The sequence below is a fragment of the Pseudonaja textilis genome, chromosome 2 (genome assembly GCF_049901715.1).
Source record: "Pseudonaja textilis isolate UNSWEBS1 chromosome 2, rPseTex1.2, whole genome shotgun sequence".
Classification (NCBI taxonomy): Eukaryota; Metazoa; Chordata; class Lepidosauria; order Squamata; family Elapidae; genus Pseudonaja; species Pseudonaja textilis.
Genome location: NC_141991.1, coordinates 161,731,514 through 161,752,900, shown reverse-complemented (window position 1 = coordinate 161,752,900; position 21,387 = coordinate 161,731,514). Strand labels below are relative to the sequence as shown.

Sequence of the window (21,387 nt, the reverse complement as noted above, 5' to 3'; positions counted from 1 at the left end):
TTTCTTTTTCTTCTTTCCACTATTGTTTTTTTATTAATTTAATCCCCACATTCACTACCTCAATCTTTCCCTTGTCCTCTTCTTCCTCATCCACATCCTCATCCACAAAAGCGAATGATTCATGCTTCCACTGGTGTCCATCGTAAGATGCTTCAATCAGTTTCTGTGGCATCTCCCTGGCAAGATGCAGGCGTCGCTCTGGGCTGAGGTGTCTGAGCAGCAGAGCCTGGAGCTCAGTTCGCTCCACGGAGCCCATTAGAATCATGGAATCTAGAGACGGGGAAAGCAAATAAGAAAATCTAAGGTCTAAAATTCAGGGATGATCAGAGAGTCACTTGACAGATCTTCAGCTTATGAATCAATTTTATATGATGATCCTTACACCTTTATGAAGAACAGTTAATAATGTCTCTGGGTTGTCTTATGATTTTAGATACATTTTATTCTAAGAACACAACTAAACTATAAGCTCCAGCCATATCTTAGGAAGGTAACTCCAGGAGATTTCCATCTCACAATCACCTCATAACTCTCTTAAACATGGCTAGTATCAGGTCTGGGCTGTAGGAAAACAGGTCAGAGGAAAATTGAAAAATATCAATGACTACATCTCAGAAGGCTGATTCATCATATGTTATAGAACAGCAGATTTCCATATATTTGGAAGAGCTTGGAGAACTCTGGAAAACTGATCTGTTTCCCAATGAGAAAGAATCTAACAGTAGGCAGCATTCCTTTCATATGAGAAGACTCAGAGAAGTGCATTAAATGAAATTCAATTTTAGAAATGGAGAAAATGGAAGAGAGGAAACATGGCAGGAATCTATTTATATAAAAAAGTAGTTAGAAATTAAGACACTCTGGGCATATCTACTTTCTGCTTTGTCCACACTACTTCTCCTCAGCCTAGACATGCGCATTCTTGAAACATTCAACAAATTCAGAATATAGCTCTGAACCAACTATTGAGGTTCCATTGTAGAGAAGTAACAGACAAAGGAACACCATTCCAGAGTCTTGCTAGAATCAAAGTGTTTCTTCAGTCATGATTAGGGTGTAAAAGAATGAGTGGAATCTAAAACTATATAAACATTTGATCTGGAGCTAACAAATGTCATCTCAATAATGCTAGGGCAGCTATCACCAGCTCCTTGGACTGCAAAAATGCAGGTGATCTGTTACTTCTCTCAATCCTTTTTTCTGCCATCTATATTATTATTTTTCTTGCACAGCTGCCCAACTCACAAAGACTTAGGATAGCATACAAATTAAAAACAATAATAAAATCAATGTACTTCCAAAACAAAATAGCAACCAAAGACATTCATCAATGTACTACCAAGGTCCTGTATTTTGCAGTCCAGTTATCTGTTATCTCCTCAACTATCATTGAAGCTTTCTGACCATGAAGCGGCCTTCATGTACCCCTTCCAGAAATACATTGCCCCCTCTTTCCCTCCTCCTCCTTCTCTTCCATCAGAGTGAGATTTCCTTACAGGACTGCAGCTGCTGCTGATTCAATTCAGTATTTGGCACCAATCCCCTGTAGTTGCCTTCTCTCCCATACAAGGCAATGGATCCTAATGCAAGGTGATTAGTGACCAAACCTTACTATCCAGGCATTCTATGGCAATTGGCCCTCTCTGTTGCCAATTCTCAGTGCAATTTCTTCAACCCACATGATAGGAGGATTGCTGGGTTCATCTATGGTGATAGAATATCAGAATGTGTCTGGTAGCCCTTTTTAAAACTATATATCTATAGTTTTAAGCCTGAGGATGGCAGATGAGATTCTGCCAAAATGTCGATATCATCTGCCATCCTCAGGCTTGTGAGATTCTGCCAAAACATGTATGTATGTATGTATGTATGTATGTGTATGTATATGTATATGCATATGTATACATATATGTGTGTGTGTGTATGTGTGTGTGTGTTTGTTTTCTGAGGTTTTCACGGGTATTTGTATGTGGATCTTCGGTTATTCGGGTTTTCTCCCACGTAAAATTGGAAGTATCTAGGTGACGTTTCGATGAAGTCTCATTCATCATCTTCAGGCTTGTGTCTTCGGCTTTGTGCTTCTCGGAGTAATGTGAGCTTGCAGCTGCTTCTTCCTTTTAATTGGTAGTGGGGGTGTGACTTGATTGGGTGGGGGCTTGGCTGTGTTCTGATTGGGTGGGGGTGTGTTCTCACTGGTTGGGGTTTTGGCTGTGTTCTGATTGGTTGGGGGGTTGGCTGTGTTCTGATTGGCTGGGGGTGTGTTCTGTTCAGGTGGGGGCTTGGTTGTGCTCAGGTTAGTCTTAGTTGCCGGGGGATTTGAGCTGGTGAGCTGTGATCCTGTTGTTTGGCTTCACATTCGTGGTCGTGCCACATCTTCATGGTGGGCGTCAGTTCGCTTCATGTATGGGTCGGAGGGGTTTGAAGCGGGTAGTGATGCAGCTGCGGTACGGCTTCTGGTCCGTGGTCATGTCTCATCTTCTGTGTGGGTGTGAGTCTGCTTTCTATGTGGAAGTGTGGTGGTAGCATCTTGTGTGGCCCTCATGGGTGTGGGTCTGGTGTCATTCTTCATGTTAGGTACTCGTTTGTTAATGAGGGCAGGTTTCCAAATGGCTGGTAGGCAGGAGGTATCATCTCATTTATTCATGCTGTGTGGGCATTTTTCTATCTCTATGGCTTCTCTGATTATTCTGTTGTTGAAGTGTTCGGTTTTGGCGATAGTTCTGGTATTTTTAAAGTCAATCTCATGTCCTGTGGCTTTGAAGTGTTGGACCAGGGAACAGGTCGGTTCTTCTTTTTTGATTGAGTTCTTGTGTTCTTCAATGCATGCACTTATTCTTCTGTTAGTTTGTCCGTTGTATGTGGTGGGACACGCAGTGCAAGCGATTTCATATACTCCTTGGTTTTCTAACTCGATTTTGTCTTTAGGGTTTCTTAGGATGGTGGATATTTTTCTGTTTGTGCAGAATGCTGTTTTAATGTTGTGTTTTGGAGGATCTTGGTGATTTTGTCTGTAGTGCCTTTTATATATGGGAGGAGGGCTTTGCCGTTCTCTTTTTCTCTGTCTTGGATTTTGATTGGGATTTGTTTTTGGATTAGGTGGGTATTCTTCTTTCTTTGGAATCCATTGGCTGTAATACGTTAGTGAGAATGTGTAGTTCAGTTTTTAGGTGTTGTTCGTCAGCTAAGCATTTTGTTCTGCAGATGAGTGTCTCGGCTACGGAATTGATCTGTGCTGGGTGGTGGTGTGAGAGTGCATGTAGATAGCAGTTTGTATGTGTTTTCTTCTGGTATATGGTGTGTCCTAGGGAGCCATTGGATTTTTTGTATACTAAGACATCTAGGAAGGGAAGTTGATTGTTAGCTTCTGTTTCCATGGTGAATTGTATTTTGGGGTGTAGGCTGTTGAGGTGTGTGAGGAAGTTGTTCAGTTTTTCTTTCCCATGTGGCCAGATTATGAAGGTGTCATCTACGTATCTGAGCCAGAGTTTGGGTTTGTGATCATATTTTTCTAGAGCTTGTGTTTCAAAGTGTTCCATGTAGAGGTTTGCGGTGACAGGTGAGAGGGGTGATCCTATGGGTGCTCCTTCTATTTGTTTGTATTTTTGTCCATTGTAGGTGAAGTATGTATTGGATAGGCAGTGGTTGGTCAGATCTAGGATGTACTTGGGGGAGGGGTTGTATTTGTTCTGGATGGCTGTCAAGGCTTCTTTTATAGGCACTTGGGTGAAGAAGGATATGACATCGAAGTTCACTAGTAGGTCGCTGGGTTGTAAGTTTTGTTTCTTTATAATCTCGATGAACAGGAATGAGTTTCTTACGTGTGAGTTGATGGATTCTGCATAGGGCTGTAGTTGTTTGGTGAGAAATTTGGCTAGGTTTTGTAGAGGTGAGCCTATGGAACTGACTTTTGGTCTAAGTGGGGTTCCTTCTTTGTGTATCTTGGGGAGACCATAAAGCTTAGGGCATCTGGATGATTTCTCTCTGGGTATGATTCTTTGCTGGATTTCTTCGCTGATGGGAGAGGCTTTTATTTTGGATCTGGTGGTTTTTTCTAGGTAGGTGGTGGGGTCTGTGTTTAGGGGTTTGTATGTGGGGTATATATACAAAGTTTACCAATTTATCACCAGTGTTATAATCTCTCCCCATTGATGCCACTCCCAAATCTCTAGTGCTCAGATTCTAGAAAGGTCTGGAAAAAAATCATATTAATCCTTCTTTGCCCCTCCCCCCTTTTCACCTTTTTGGCTCTGCCTCTCTACTAGGAAGAGGTAATCAGCAAATTTTATTTCAACCTGTTTCTGCCCTAATATATTTGTTTCAAAACAATGCATGAATATTTAAAAAATCTGCTAACCAGCTGGATTTTTTTTTTCAATGGAAGAGCAAATTTTTGCTTGGACATTCCCACAGAGCTAGTAGCCATCATAAATGTAGTCGGAAACTCTGATCTAAAAAACAATTAAATCAACACTTAAAAGAATTACATCTCTTAATTAAAACCCATCAAATGACTGATCGGAAATGCTTGGAGTGGACAAAAGTATATCCTGGAGGAGCCTTTTCCTGAAACTCAGTTGGCTAGATTGCTTTAATTGAAAACAGGAATCGATATGTTTCCCTACAAAGCTCACCTGGAGAATCCACCAGAGGAAACGTGCTGACAGTGGTGTTCTGGAGTACATCTTTCAGATCCCGATATTTACAGTTAGAGGAGATGAATTTGACATCAGACACCATAATGTCCTCAACAAAAATATTGTATTTGCTTGAATGGGTATAAGTTAAAAATTAAGAAAGAATAAGTAAAATGGGAGAAAGAGAGTTATTTATTCATGTCATACTTTGAGCCCTTGCTGAAAGCTACTTCCTATCAAAAAGTTACCATAAAATCTTACTAATTAAAGCCTAAAGGATGTCATTAAAATATTGAAACAGAAAAACAATGTTTTTAAAACATAAAACCCCACAGGCTTTTAGAAAAAAAATGCTTTAATTGCTCTTTTTTGCTTTTTTTTTTTCCCTTGATATTTTCATTTACTGGTCTTTGTATGCCATGCAGTCAGGTTGTTTGAGTTGGGCAACCATATAAATACAAGAAATAAATGAACACACAAACAAAGGAACATAGGAGCTGTTCCCAATAAAGGAACATAGGAGCTATTACAAATGCCTGGGGGCAGCCATGTGGCAAAACAGAGACCATTATTTCTTAGGGCTCAGAGAGGAAGAAGTGACATAATTTTCTGAAATTCTTTCCATTCAGGCCATTAGGCAGCTTGAAATTTCAGACCCACCACCCTATTTCCAGGAGTTAAAAAAGAACCAAAGATTCTTAATGGACAGCCGTAATACACTTCCTGGGTGTTCACTCTACTAACAAAGTTGACCTATTTTTAATGAATTGAGGTTTTGGGGAGTTGTGAATTCACACTGTGTCCCAAACATAACTGAACTGTATTTTACTTGATCCATTTTGGGATCCATTTCTGTTCAAGGTGCTAAGCAAAGATGTGATTAGCTGCTTTCTGGTTCAGGATATCATGTAAAGAGCCAAACTTCAAATCATCCACACTTAAAAGTCTTTATAGTAGCTATTGAGCTATGGATTGCCATAACTGATACATTGGCTAATAGATTATTTCAAAATAAATACATTCCAATCTATGGGCCACCTGCTTTGTTGCTTGGGATTGAATTGATCTCTTGTTGTGGTTTGCCAGCAGCCGGTGCAGACAGAAGCAAAATCGGACAGTGAGGAAGAAAGGGGACCAATCCAGGAGTCTGGATGAGGGTCCTGCATCTGATGCAGGGATGGGGCCAGGACCATCTGGGAGTGGGGTGCTGCCTTTGGAGCCTTCAGAGCCTGGCAGCAGCGAAGCAGAGGACCCTGGGTAGCCTGTTCCCAGTGTGCGTTTGTGCAGAGCTGCTAGAAGGTGAGAGCAGCTGAAACAAAAGGGGCAACTCGGGAGTAAGGCTGGGAGGTGATGGCCCCTCCCATAAGGGATAAAAGTCAGGCCCAAATGACGAAACCTTTGCAGGAAGCAAAGTAGTTCGATCGGTTCCAACTCATCCTCAAGCTCTGTGTACTTTGGTTGGTTTTTTCTTGTACTTCGGTTGGTTTCTTTTATAGTTAATTTGGATACTTCTGTTTTTGGCCGCATTCCACAGAACTAGAAAGTGTGTGCTTATCTTGGGGAACTGTTTAAGATTAGTTTTGGCTGGGAATGGAAACAATTCCCAGCATTGCAATAAAATGGGTTTTGCTTTTTAAAGAAGTTTGTAATTAATTAAGTTTGCTGAAGCCTGGGTCAGAACATCTCTATCTCCTCTTGAACATCTCACCACCTTTTAGCATACTCCCTCCCTTCTTGGTCAGCCCTAAGTACCTTATTTGGTTCCAGCCCAAGTCTGGTAAATAGGGCAGTTTCTTCACTTGGATGATGCTGTCATAAAGGCTTGGCTGCAAACTCTGAGCCACCATGTTGGCAAGAATGACGGCCACCATCATGGGTAGGATGTGGGCAATCTGACCGGTCAGCTCGAAGCAAATCACTGCTGTGGAGACAGTGTGGCTGACAGCACCCGTGAGAGCTGCAGCTCCTTTCCCAGTGGCAGAACAGGACAAGGGAAAAGGGGGCAAAGTTAGCATCACTTGGATCACAACAGGAACCAGAGACAGGAAGAAGGTCCTACACTTACCAATTACTGCATAACCACCAGGTAAGATTTTGTAAACAAAGCCATCAAAGATAATCCCATCAGGAAAAAGCCAGGCCATGATTTCGCCAATCAAGCGTCCAAAAGCAGCCCCTAAAATCCAAGAAAGGTAGTTTCTAAACTGTCTTTTATTAGAGTCACTAAAACACTCTCATGTCCTAATAATATTTTGAAGAAGGGCAAACGAGTCACATCCAGCATTTAAGCAACACCCATCCTTGCCTCCTTTTATGCCAGAATAGAAAGAGTGGGCATCGCTGCTATTTCTGAGCACTCAAAGTAGCCTACATTGGGGTTTGCCAAAGAGTCAGATTTTCATGTTTTCCAGTGCTAGTCCTCTATTAACCTGTCCAAGAAAGTATCTTGGAACAGAAGATAAATAGATCATCACTTATGGGACTGCCCCAATCATTTACAGAACTTGAAGGACATACGAAAGTGGTATGTAGGTAAAATAGGAATAGATTGAGGGAAGGAGAAATGGCTTCAGGACATTCAGTCATTTCATAGAAACACAATTCTGCTTTTATATACGACTCTACCAGCAATTCCCTCCATCACAATCTGCCTGAAAGTTTTCACAAAAAGATTAAAACTTACCCAGCACAAACACTGGCATGAAGCCTCCACAGGGTATTGGCATAGTTGTGGCAACGACAGACATCCAGAACTAGGACAGGGGTAATAAGCAACCATGGTTATTGAGCACTCTCTCTCTCTGTCTCTCTCTGTGTGTGTGTGTGTGTGTGTATGTGTGTGTTTGTCTTTCTCTCTCCCCCCCACCTCTCTTTTAGAAATAGCTTGAGGGCAGCCTCAAGAAATAGCTTGAGGGCAGATGAAGGTTTCAGCAGAGTCCCTGTCTTCTACTCTGACTGGAACAAAGGAGCAGGGCGCAACCAAGCATCCTCCAAGGAATCTTCTTCAACAACTACCTTTCTAATCTATTCTCTCTGGTCCTCTTCCCCACATAATGGGCTTCTCTAAAAAGGAACATTTCTCCTCCCCCATAGGCTATGGTATATTGGAGCAGCTATTGTGATGTAGAGCAGAAAGATCATATGGCTGTTAAATTATAGAGCAGGAGTCCAGACCAATCCATCTCCGTTGATTTGACAAACTGCTGTCTTCCATTTAGTGGTATGTGGGTGTGTGAGTGTGTTGTGAATCAATTAGTTCAACACTTTTTTAAAATAGTAGCATAAACTCTTCTTCTTTTGAAACTCCCCTTAGGTTAGATAACATACTACGTGGCTGCCATCCCACAATTTTCTAAAAAAATATTTGTTCCACAAGGGATGGAAATAAGGCTTCAGATGTAGATGGCTTCTAAACCTTGATCTGTCGTGAACCTAAAATAGTCCTTTTCCCATAGTCACCTGGATGCAAAAATAAAATGTTGATTTCTGTAGCACTTAGCATAGCTTTGTATGTTCCATATGGTGCACCAATACATGTAAATATGGCCAAATTCCCATAGAGTACACTAAAGTAAATTCTATTTATGTAAATCCCTTTTGAAAAAATAAAATGGATGAACATAGAAAATAATTAACTTTTATTATTTTTTATACTGCATAAATTCACAAATTCATTCATTAGGAAGAAATAAAGGACAAAAGCCTCCTCCCAGTGGAACAAGAATAAATGATAGCCAGGGGTTCTGCTTTGAAGTTTCTTCGGCGACAGACAGAAATCTGCGATCATCCGCGGTTTCGGTCTGGGCTCGCCGCTAGAGCGCCCTGAGCCAGCTGGTTTCAGGGCTAAGCCACCCCGTAGAGGTGGTGAAGAGCGGGGAGACAGCCAGCAGGGTTGAGGAGAGCCGCATCTCTCCTCCTCGGCTGGCCATTACTCCCTTTCCTGAAGGCGGTTGCAGCGGTGGTCAAAAATGGCCACCACAAAGAAGAACTCGACCGGAAAAGAATGTGCAGAAGGAAGATTAGAAGTGAAAGTTTTGGCTGACAGGGTTAAATTGTAAAAGCAACAACTAAGGTACCCTGGAATTTAAACTTACAAAAAAATAACATCGCTCCCAAAGAAGAGTCGGAAGCAGCGAAGGAAAGTGAAAAGGGAAAGGTTTGGCTTTTTTCTTCTTCTTTCTCCTTCCCTATACTGATAACCAAGAGACTTAAATAAGAAATCGGAAAAATCCGCTTTGACATCAATAGGCAATTAAGCTGAAAATAAAACAAAATGTCCTTTTCTGGACACTAAACATTTTTTTTTTCATAAGCAGGAAGGGAGAGAAAAAGAATAACGGCAGGATCTGGAAGAGGGAGGAGACTGCCTGGAATTAAAAAGAATCTACAGTAAAACTTCAACAAGACTTCTAAAAGATACATTTTAACTGAAACTTTCTAACTAGACAGTAACCCCAGGAAGAGAAAGTGAAAAAAAAAGAGCAAAAAGAAACAGCTTGCGTGTATTTGGATTATTTGGTGATCTTCTTGGTTATTACATTTGAATGACTAAAATTAATTGGGTGGTTGTTTAAAAATTTATACAATGGCACCACTTCTGGATGAATTGAAAATGGAACTTAAAAAGTACAAAGAAGATGCACAAGAAGGGAAGGGTTCTTTTGGCTTCATTTTTCAATTCTTAGAAATGGAGATTTGGAACTATGAGAAACAACAAGAAATGTCTGCAAAACAAGAAGACTGGGACAAAGAAGAAGCCATCTTTAATGAACAAGTGATTTTATGTGGGGAAGAAAAAGGAAAGGGGGGGGAAGAGAATGGAGAATTTAAGACTTAAAAAAACAACCAAAGAAAAGAAAAATAATTCAAAAAATAAGTATAATACTGGAAAGCAACAGAAAAGGGGAATACAGAAGAGAGAAATAGAGGTAGAGAGACAAGGGGGTAAAAAGGAGAGAGAGAAGAAGAGAGGGAAGAAGGAAAGGAAAAGAAGTTACAAAGGATTGGAGCAAGAGATAGAGAAACAGGTCCTATTTAGAGATAATGGGTGAAAATCTAACTGAAAAAGGGATTCTGTAAAGGTACATAACATTGTATTGTTATATTAGTAATAGAAATAACTTTAGAAAATTGGAAACAATGTATGATTAAAATGAGGGATGAAATAGTGTAATTTAGTGAAATGTTTGTTAATAAAATAAGTGAAATAAAATAAATGAGAAAGCTGAATTAGGAAGGAATGGGAACATTTTAATTAGTTAATGTTTTATAAAATATAAGTGAAGAGGGGGAGGAATTAATTATGGAAAGCTTATAATTGTTCCCATAGAAGTATGATATTTAATTGGAAAGTAATGTTAAAGAAGTTAAGACTTTAATGAATATTAACATTAATGATAGAATTGAATTGGAATGGAATGTGTTGTTTTAATCACATACATTTATAATTTTTTCTTTTTTTAAGAATATAGTGTGTATTTTAAGAATGTACCAAGCAGAATCCGAATGGAAGTTATGTATTATATTGAATGTTATAACTTTAGGGTATATATTGAAGCCTAAATAAGAGTTAAACGGATAAACTTAAAAGATATAAAGGCGTTATACTCCAATCAGTAACTACAGGAGAAATTTTGTTTAATGAGAAAAGATAATAGATAATTGAAACAGGACAGACAAAAAATATAAATACAATGATTAGAATTGAGATGAGATAATTAAAATAAAATTGAGAAAATTAAAAGAGGGGAGAAGCTATGCAGAAAATGTAAAATAGTAATAAGATATGGAATAGAATATAAAAATGAGCATGAACCTGAATTTCTATCTGTACAAAGAAATGTAACTTGGGATTATGCTACTTTCAAAAAAGATGTTTTATTTGTACTTTTTTTCTCTTTGTGAAAACTCAAATAAAATTTACAAAAAAAAAAAGAATAAATGATAGCCATTTAAGGATAAATTCAAGGAGCAACTTATTTACACTATAAATAAAAGAGCAAGGAACAAAGCGCTTACTTTAAGGAATGGTTGTTACAATATCATTTTGACCATTCACATTGGAAATCTGGCATTAAAACTATATTTTATGCAGTACTGCTTGCACAAACCTTAACTGAAAAAAAAAAGGGTGGGAAGTCAAATAGCATTGAGATAAAATGTTCGGGCAACGGCAAAACTGAATTTCTCTACAAAAGTAAACCAGGAATTGAAGTCTTCACAGTTCTTTGATTCTGCTCATGGGAAATGGCTCGTAATATGGTGGGGACAACATTGAAATTGCCCTGCCAGGTTATCTCCCTACCTTCATAAGGAAAAACAACAAGATGATGACAAAGACGCTGACTTTGGGATGGATCCAAACTGCAGATCTCCCCAGAATCTGTGGGTCCTCTGTGTGCTTTACCCAAGTGAAGTTATCAAAGAGGCTGCTGATGGCTTCTCTGGGCATCAACTACAAGGAGAAAAGGCAATTAGGCTTATCTCTCAAGAGAAGATTCTTCCCTACCACAGTGAGGCAAATTTAGCAACAGACACTGACATTTTGATATGCATAAATTATGCAAATTTGCATTGCATATTTTCACTTCAAGCATGGTATCTCATTGTAGATGTGCAAAAAAATATAATTGTTTTGGCTTTTTGTTATGAAACTGAAGAGCCTTAGAAAGATGTATTCTGTGACAGAACCATGCTCTGTCGCCCTTCCATGCTGCTGCAGGATCTCTTTATACAAAAAAAGCCTAATTACATTTGTTGGAGGCCACTTTTGAACAAACAGACTTTCTGTCATCCAAGCCTCCAGTCCAGATCATATATCAAAACAAAACCAGGCTTGAAAAAGTCATTTACATGACTCTTGGTTCTCGGGATACAACCACCACAGCATGCCTGCTTCTTTGAAAATCTCTAGCCTCACAGAGAATCAACAATCCTGGTCAACAGAGAAGCACAGAACTGATGCTCCAAATGGTGCTCAACTGCTAGCCAGCCAATGCTCTTTCCCATCTTTTTACTGTTGTGCCAAAGTAAAACCTTTGCCCCTTTGTAAAACTGCTATTTTGAAAAGGACCACCCATCTTGAATCAGATTTGGAGGATTTTAACAAGATGCCAACATTCCGGTAAAGATAAAGGTTCCCCTTGCATATACGTGCTAGTTGTTTCCAGCTCTAGGGGGCAGTGTTACAAAGCCAAAGAGCCCAGTGGTGGGATTCAACATTTTTTACTTCTGGTTCTGTGGGTGTGGTTTGGTGGGCATGGCTTTTTATTTTTATTTTTGCTTTTTTGCCACCCCCACCCATTTTTGGGAGCTTCCTAGCCTCAAAGGAGCCTCTGGGGGCGGGGGTGTTTTTGTGCCCTTAAGGCTCCTCTGGAGCTCTAGAAGGCAAAAAATGGGGGGGGGGCCTCAGCTCCTCCCTCCATTTTTTGCCTTCCTGGGCCTCAGCAAGGGGAATCCCGATCTATGCACAGCTGATTGTCGGGAGGGAAAAAAAATACCTTAGGCGAATGTCAGGTGGGCAGGTGGGTAAACAAGCATTGGGCGAGAGGGCGACCATATTGGCGGCGTGGCCATCCAGAACTTACTACTGGTTCGGCGACCCATGCCAAATTCTTGCTACCGGTTCACCTGATCCGGTGCGAACCGGTTGAATAACACCACTGAAACAACCAGCGCTGTCTGAAGACATCTCTGTGGTCATGTGGCCAGCATGACTAAATGCCGAAGGCACACGGAAAACTTCCCACCAAAGTGGTCCCTATTTTTCTATTTGCATTTTTAACATGCCTTCAAACTGCTAGGTTGGCAGAAACTGGGACAAGTAACGGGAGCTCACTCCATTACATGGCGCTAGGGATCTGAACCACTGAACTGCCGACCTTTCTGATTGACAAGCTCAGCGTCTTAGCCACTAAGCCATCATGTCCCAACATTCAGCTTTAAGGCAAAACACTGGGAACTGGGAGGCAGCTTTCTTTTCTAACAAGTTCTAGAACTGCAGTGCCCAAGAGATAAGCCAAATACTATTTCTTCTGCAATAATCATTCCCAGTTTGAAATCAGCCAAGTCTTATATGGCTGGAAAGGAGGTTGTCTCAATCCCTGATCATATTTGCAATCCCATCTGACAGCTCCTTCAACAATCCAAATGTAATTTCTATTTTTTCAGAATCCAGGATATTATTTATATTTTCTTTAATTGTTTTGAAGATGTCCTCTTTTTCCAGCAAGCAGAGAACAACTGTTTAAGAGAAAGAAGAGTGCATAAGATTGCTGTGAGCAAAATTCTCTTTGGAGACTGCTCCTGTGGAATTCATCCTTGGTCTTTAGTAGAACAATTATGGATTTCCTGACAGCATAAAAAATATTAGCTTTCATACATCAAGTTAAGCCATAATGTGTTGGGCCCACATGCTGTGTGAACTTAGCCATTGTGATTTGTAAACCATGGTTAATAGCAAAGCTCCTTATTGAGCCCAGTTTGCTCTATTTGCAATTCATTCAGTAAACCATGAAACCATGGCTTAATATGAACCTGGACAGAATGAATTTAGATCTTATTTTTTCAGAGGCAGAATCCCCTGCCTGCCCTTATCCCATACAACAAAAGAAGGGATTTATCATTGCTTTTCTTCTCAGCATGCAAACAAAATAGAAGGAAAAGCAAGAGTTTATTCACCACTAGTATGCTAGCACAAACAAAGAAGTGTTAGTGCTATTTGAAAAGTAAGTGCAAATGGAAAATGCTGTATCCTACACTATATGAAACAGACACTTGGTATGTATTTTTATACACTGTGTTATTACAACTGTTAATTTTATTGGGCTTTTATAAATTCTATTATTTATATTTGTACATTGTCCTAGAATGTCAGGCAATGAAGAACAACACCATAAAGTTAGGTGATAAATAACTATACAGATAAGTGGAATACTCACTTCTCCAGCCATAAACTGTCCAAAGCCAGGGGGGAATGTCAGAGAAGCTATCACAAAAGTTATCACCCCAGGATACACGAGGCGGCTGAAAAATAAAAACAGGAATTACATTTATACAATGATCTGGTCATGCCCTCGTAGGAACCTGAATCTGTGGGGGAAGATGAGCTTGAACAAGAGCTTATAGAGATCAAGAGAACGGCTCCGTTGGCCTTGGAGAAAACGGGGGAAGAGCAGAATCAGTCCAGGCAAGGCTTTTTAGGATTGGAAAGGCTTGCAGACAGGGAGGAGCAGGAGAGACAGAGCTCAGAAGAAGAGCAAGGACCACCCCCTCCTGATCCTAGAGCATGGAGAGAAGAGAGAAGGCGAGACCAACGCAGACTGAGCCGGCTACGAGGGAGGAGAGTGCCAAGCCACCCTTCACAAGGCACACCTAGGAACTGTGATGTGAGGAGGTGCCGGTGGAAGGGGCATTTATTGGGAACAAGTATTGAATCTATGAAGCCTTGTGTGCACTTGCCAACAATTGGAAATTCCTGTGCTCTGTCTTGTGGGGCTTGCCTGGTTTGCCTGGCTTACTGGACTTCTTGCTCTTGGTTACTCTTCGACTAATCTGGCTTACTGGACTGCTGGCCCTGACTACTGTTTGGCTAAACCTGGCTTATTGGACTGCTGGCCCTGGTTACTGTTTGGCTAAATCTGACTTATTTGACTGCTGTCCTTGTTGCCTGTTCGGCTAACCTTGCTTACTGGATTACTTGCAACCAGAGGCTGCTGAAGGTGCGTGTGAGAGCTTTGGTCCAAGATTTGTAGTAAACGTGGGGACATTTGGGGGCATAGTTGGTGCAATAAAGGAAAGTTAGACCTGTTCTCTGCCTGTGTTGCTTTCGTGCCACGCCCTGGGTTATCACCAGTCTCTGAAAGATGCTGCATATGCTATGTAGAATGCAAGGGCTCAGCCAGTGCGTTCAACACTGATTCCAGAGAATGTGTGGAATGGTTTCCTCTTAGCTAAACATCAGTGTAAGTTAAATACAAAAAAAAAAAAAAATCCAGCCACTTATCAGGAAGTAAGATAAACACTAATCTATCGGAAGAGTTTCTTATTTAATCTGAACCAATCAACAGTTTCTACCAGTTGTCTATCCCTTGAACATTTTTCTCTAAATATCCAGATCTGAATTGCAAAAATTCAATTGATCAGTAGACAATAAACAATAGATAGAATGTTATCTATTTCTTTGCTGGCATCTCTAGGATATTTACAGCCCAGATTTATTAGTCCTACCTGACAGCAAATCTAGCTTTAGTTTAACAATGTCCTACTTACTGTAAGACAAAAATAAATATTTCAATTGGCCATCTACCTTAAGCTCTTGAAGTACAATAAACTTTAAGACAATATATTTTTAATGTCCTATGTTAAGAACATTTTCTGAATTATAGTTCCTCCAATTATTAAAAAAAGGCAGTAAAAGGCAAATTTTAATGCTAGCCAAGCTAATTTATGTATTATAGAAAAGAAAACATAGCATCAATCTTAAACTTAAAACATAATAATTTAGCAAAGCATACTCACTATTTGGTTAGGAACCGACTTAGAGTAGCATGTTGTCTGACAATTAAAACCACCTGTCGATTAAAATAAACAAAAAATGCTCCAAGGAGCCCAGAACAGATCCTATAATAGAAGATTTGAAAAATAAAATTAATCCTAGGCTTTGAATTTACATAAGAACACTGTTAAAATTAGATTTAAAAATCTATAGCTAATTTTTCAACAGCCAATCAGATTCTTCCAGAAAAGTTCAAGGATAACTAGCAAAATATATTCCATTTTGAATTCTGCACATTCATTTATATTTAAGTTCAACAGTATATCCAGAAGGCATAAGCAACCAGAGAGAAATAAACCTTATTGATTAAGATACTAAAATCTTGAAATGGCACATAACTTTTCTGGCTGCAGGGCATCTGTTTCAATGGTTAATTTATGTGACAAAAAATTGGCTGTATCATTACTGGAGATCTCAGCCCTGTTTCTGCATCCTGTTTTACTGCAAGGGGAACATTCAGAGATGTCATCCATTTTAAAATACAGTTCAAAATGATAAAACGTGGTCTACCACCTCAGAATTGGATCTCTAACAATATTGGTCCAATCTGTTATGATTTTTATGCTCCAGAAGTGGCCCTCCTTCTTTATATATCCCCATAGCTTGCTTTTCAATACTGTAGCTGGATGTTCATCTGATCATAAAACTAAGATATCTCCCAAGATAATCTCCTACTGTACAGTATTATTTCTGAACAAGTGGTCATAGGACACTGGGGGTGGGGTGGGGGCTCCCAACACTTTTTCAGGAGTCTTCGAAATCAAAATTATTTAACATGATGTTAAAAATGATGTTGAAAAATAATACAACATTAACATCCTATCAATCAATCATGAGTAGCAATTGCGGTACTGAATTCATTGGCTTTAATTTTTAATATAGTAAATATCATTAAAATATAGCCCATACAAACAAAAGCTCTTTCGAGTCCTTCCTAATCTTTAGAAGTGGGAAGGGTCTTAAGAGAAAAAAGTTTAAGAAACACTATTCCACAGTAATATATGTTTCAGAGAATGTACACATAACGTTGTATATACTCTAATTCTGATTTTTTTTCCCCCCATTAATATAGCTAAATTGAACAACCACATATTCTTGAGCTGTAAGAGATCAAAAAACAATTAGAGGAATCACTACTTTTTGAGTTACTTGGTTAAAGATTCAGGACCTACAACTGCAACTCAGCACTGAAACTCTTGGCAAAGCAAGAAAGAGTTTGGGGTTCCTAAACTAAGACTAGAATATCAGCCGCAGCTTATTCTTAAGCTACATGTGCGTAAACATGCCATTAGGGCTACAAACTAATCATTGAATGAATTCTGTCAGGAGTGAATTTCAAAGTTTGTTTTGATGAAAAAGGCTTGCATACAAAGGCTTGCAAAAAGGCTTGCATGTCGGGTTGCATACAAAGAAATGCAACAAAACAGCTTTTCTGCACCTGCAATATTTCTCAATCCTGTATGATAAACTGCACAACCAAAAATTTTAAGATGATGATCTCAGTCATGGAAATCCACCAAATAATTTTGGGTCACAGTCACCATCTCTCAGCACAACTTAGCTCACAAGTCTCTAAAACTGAGGAAGGGATTGTTTATATAATTTGTAGAAAAGGCAGAATAGAAATCTAACACCAATATCTAGTGTTTTCTTTTGCATCTGATCATCCCAAAGCAGTGTGTAATCTCTGTTTCTCCAAACAAAAGCAAAACAGTTCCTTGTCAGGCAACAGGAGTGCTGATTTACCACCAGTTGATAAGGTACTTAGGAGCCAAGGACTTGGCAGCACAAGGAAACAATAGCCAATAAATGGCCATCAACACACCAATCAACACGCCAATCAACATTCCAATCAAATAGGCACCACACAAAAATGACACATAGAATAGCCCAAAGCACACATTCTGGTAGAGAGAAGACCCCCGAGGATGGGTCCAGCATGAATCCAAAAGAATCATCATCATCATCATCAGGGACCTTGGAGGTCTTCTAGTTCAAATTCCTGCTCATGCAGGAGACTCCATACCATTTCAGACAAATGGATGGCCAGTGTCTTCTTAAAAGCCTCCAATGATGGAGCACCCAAAATTCCTGACAGCAAGACTTTCCTCTAGTTGATTGTTCTCACTGTCAGGAAATTTCTCCTTAGTTCTATGTTGCTTCTTTCCTTGGTTTCTATGCATTGTTTCTTGTTTTGCTTACAAGTGCTTTGGAAAATCAGTTGATCCCCTCTTGTTTGTGGCAGCCCCTCAAATATTGGAGCACTGCTATTATGTCACCCCAGTCCTTTTCTTTTCTAGACTAGACATAGTCAATTCTTGCAACTGTTCTTCATGTGTTTTAGCCTCCTAACCATCTTAATTGCTCTTCTTTGCACTCTTTCCAGAGTCTCAACATCTTTTTTTATATCATGGCGACCAAAACTGGATGTAGTATTCCCAGTGTGGTCTTGCGTGTGGACCAGAGGTTTAGACTAAACCACTAGTCCTGGTTACTGACCCAGATTGGACCCAGATTGCAACATTATTCTGGGATGCATATATTTGCTACTATAAGGCGGCTTGAAATACAGGTGTGAGAAGAGCTTGAATTGTATTGGGAAGAGGGCAATGACTAACCACTTCTGTACTGTTCCCAAGAACCTGCATTAACATATCTATGAAATCCCCTTAAGAGTTGAGTAGGACTCAAGAGACCTTACCTGTTTCTAATATGGAACTTTTTAATTTAACTCTGCTTCATACGGAGAACTTTCAATACGGCTTGCCTTTCTTCATCCCTGCAAACACCCCCCCAAACACACACAACTGCATTAAAGTGTGCTCCAGTGGGCTTACCCTATTACAGCAAATGCCGGCAGCTCCTGTAGGTCAAAGGGAAAATCCATGCGAAAGTTTGTTCTGAAGAGGGCTGTAATGGTGACTGTGAAGAGGGGATGGAGAGAAGAGACAACCAGGGTGACCAGGGAAGAAAAAAGAACATGAAGTCAGGCCCTCAGTACCCCAACAATGAGAGTCTGAGAACTAAGAACTAAGCCTAAGAAGCTTCTTTATTACCATCATCTCAGTTTTAAGAACTTCACTGTAAAAAAAAATAATCATAAGTTTTCCAAGAAGAGTGAAACAATTTAGCCTTAATACCACTTGTTTAAAAATGGTTCTGTTGTTACTAAAAACCTTTCTGCCTTACACAGATGCTCCCCTACCCCATTACCGCCCATAATCTTGCAGGAGTTGTGTGTAAAGCTTGTGGGAGGCAGCAATAATGGCAAGAGAGGCTGGGAGGAGGTGCGTCTTCTTATCTTACTTGCATCCTTGTTCCAGACAGCAAAGACTCGGAAAACGAAGGCGCTGAATGTGGCTGCAAAGAATCCACGCCAATAGTTACGAACGGCAAAATAGGTGGAAGTGACTTCAATGCTAAAGAGGACACCTACAAAGTAGATAAAAATTCTCATCAGTACATAACACTTCACACACATAAAATGCATGCAAATACTATTTCCCTCAGCCATCACTCCCCAAAATAGGCTTTTGCAAAAGAGATAAGAGTTACAACAATAAGTGGGCATGAAGGCGAAGTTTACTTTTAATTTCTTTTCATTTTGCAAAAGTTTTGTTTTGTTTTTAAAGTTAGAATTAAGGCCACATAGGCAAGTGTAAGCAAGATTGGAGTTCCCCGAGTCACCCTTTATGTTAACTCACTACTTTCCCAACTTTCTACCATCAAAAGAATATTTCCTGTGGAAGAACCATTTGAGGCTGGATTATATATTAAGTTCACCTCACAGTAAGTTCTGGGTAGCACCAACCCACGGCCCACTATCAGGCTCTGACCATTCAGAACTGGACCATGGAAGTGGTGGGTGAGTCATGGAATCATTCCCTCCCCTCCCGCTGCCGGGCAGCAGAGATGGAAAAGGTGGGGGACTCTTCCTTAAAGCAATTGGACTTGATTGTAAAATTTGTTTTCTTACTGAAAAAAAAATCCAAAGAACTTCAGGGTTATCTGGAATGAATGTTGAAAAGCCTGTGTTTTGATGGAATAGAAGCGGCCACCACCCATCCAATGTGACATCACTATCTCCTAGTGACAAGGGGCTTGTCAGAACATTTCATTGACCTTGTCCACATGATTCTCAGTTGAGTATGTATTGGAGCGGCATGAGAAGATGCCATGAATGAACACTAATCTTCATACTGCTAAGATTCTAAAAAAAAACGGAGCGCTTTTTAATGGGTTGGAAAATGATGACCAACAGGATCCTCTAAGGCAGAGGTCTCATTCTCATGGCCCGCGGGCCAATTGTGGCCCACAGGACGATATCCTGTGGCCCCCACCGTGATATGAAAGTTTAATATTAGTGTATAATATAAACATAAAGTATAATATAAAGTATAATATTATGCGGCCCAACCTCACCCAGACTCTGCCTCCAGCGGCCCCCAGGTAAATTGTGTTTGAGACCCCTGCTCTAAGGAACCTCTGTGGTGCAGTGGTTAGAGTACCGTATTACAAGCTACTTCTGCAGCCAGCTGCCTACAATTTGGCAGATCGAATCTCACCAGGCTCAAGATTGACTCAGCCTTCCATCCTTCTGAAGTGGGTAAAATGAGGACCCAAATTGTTGGGGGCAATATGCTGATTCTGTAAACCGCTTAGAGAGGGCTGTAAAGCACTATAAATCAATATATAAGTCCAAGTGCTATCCTGGGAAGGAAGAGTGCCATCAATATAAAATAAATAATATTATTAATAATAAAGAGTCTTATAAATGGAGACTAAAGCATGATGTAAGAGAGAAGGTGTGATGTGTCTTGGAAAATGTAGACAAAAGCAAGCAGCCACTTGCCTCCAAGTGGTGTCCCGAAACAGCAGCCAACCCCTACTGCACATCCCACAGTCAGGACATCTGTGTAATAATATGGCTGCTACTAGTGGAAGAGATGAGACAGAGAGAGAGAGAAAAAAAAACAGGACAGAAGAGGAGTGAGAGGATTGGAAGCTAATATTACAAGGCAATCAGTTGATGTTCTGTAGCACATCCTGGACCCATTTACTATATATATTCTGTATATGTCATTGTTTCTGTTTTCTGTCATTCTGGCCCAGACAGATTCCAATACATTTGTGCAAGAAATTGGGGCATTGTATCTGAATGCTCAACTCCTATAGAAACAGAATGCTTTCACCTTTTCAGGTCTAACATTTTTTTTAAACATCAAAAAGGCTGCTGTATATCAACAGTTGATGGTTAAGAAGCATATGTTGTGAATAGCTTTACACATTATAAAACTCCAGTTTGAAGGTATAGGAATTTGGATGTGTTCTTCATGTACAGGCTTTTACCTGTGAATACACAGACTGGAGAATGTGCTACAAAAGGGAATTGCTGCATTATCTCGTAACTTCAGTAAGTTAGAATGAACTCCTTTGTAGTACAACCTTTATAAAAAAAATGTGAACAATGAACAGATGCTGTGCATGAGAACAGCTTTCTCATCTGATTGATGAGAGAGGGACATACCATTCATGAGGGATGTACCACTTTAGGAACCATTCCATTTGGAATTCTTTTTTTAAATAGCAATTTTATTAAAAGATTAGAATTACAGTAGTAGGCGTTATTCCATTTGGAATTCATGGATGTGCCATAAAGGTAATGTATCTGGCTAAAATTCTATCCTTAGATGGAACTGAAATGGTTTGACTCAATCTGTATTTGTTGTCCAATTCATATGATTTACTGCTATACACAGATGACAAAAAATAAGAAAGAAGAAACAAATGAGCAACAAGGCCTCTCTTCAGAGAAGCACATAGTTCAGGAAGAGAATTGCTGAAGCCACCAAAATACAGCTGGTAAACCAAGAGGTCATCTCTATATAGGTAGAATTATTATCAATACTGAATTCTATCTACTAAAGAGCTCTCATTGAAATTTATACAGACACTTCAAATTCATGTTTGCAGTACATGCCTTATTTCAAAATTACCAAACACAGATTCTGGTTTAGAGGATTCAGCAAGGAAAAAACAACAAAGGGTATTAATTAACTTTATCAATAAGTTAAGAAGAAAATCTTAGCATTCACCAACCAGGATTGCAGGGGGTGGTGGTGGTAAGGTTTTAAAGATATATATTGGAGCCATGGTGGCACAGTGGTTTGAATGCAGTATGGCAGAGTAACTCTGCCC

General features: G+C 39.8%; 1 protein-coding gene across 3 annotated transcripts in view; it reads right to left on the bottom strand.

Moving 5' to 3' along the window:
• CLCN1 (chloride voltage-gated channel 1) overlaps positions 1-21,387 on the bottom strand; it is a 68,170-nt gene that overhangs the window by 13,215 nt on the left and 33,568 nt on the right. For all 3 annotated transcript variants that reach the window (XR_015742075.1, XM_087926270.1, XM_087926271.1), the window contains exons 7-17: positions 20,049-20,120; positions 18,496-18,628; positions 18,027-18,111; positions 15,153-15,254; positions 13,574-13,658; positions 10,939-11,088; positions 7,318-7,387; positions 6,700-6,810; positions 6,387-6,600; positions 4,632-4,765; positions 59-270 (exon numbers count right to left, since the gene is read on the bottom strand). Coding sequence is in view for 2 of the 3 variants with exons in the window: in XM_087926270.1 (XP_087782396.1) it covers positions 59-270; positions 4,632-4,765; positions 6,387-6,600; positions 6,700-6,810; positions 7,318-7,387; positions 10,939-11,088; positions 13,574-13,658; positions 15,153-15,254; positions 18,027-18,111; positions 18,496-18,628; positions 20,049-20,120 (1,368 nt within the window). In the remaining variant the exon portion in view is untranslated. The remainder of the gene's footprint in view (positions 1-58; positions 271-4,631; positions 4,766-6,386; positions 6,601-6,699; positions 6,811-7,317; positions 7,388-10,938; positions 11,089-13,573; positions 13,659-15,152; positions 15,255-18,026; positions 18,112-18,495; positions 18,629-20,048; positions 20,121-21,387) is intronic.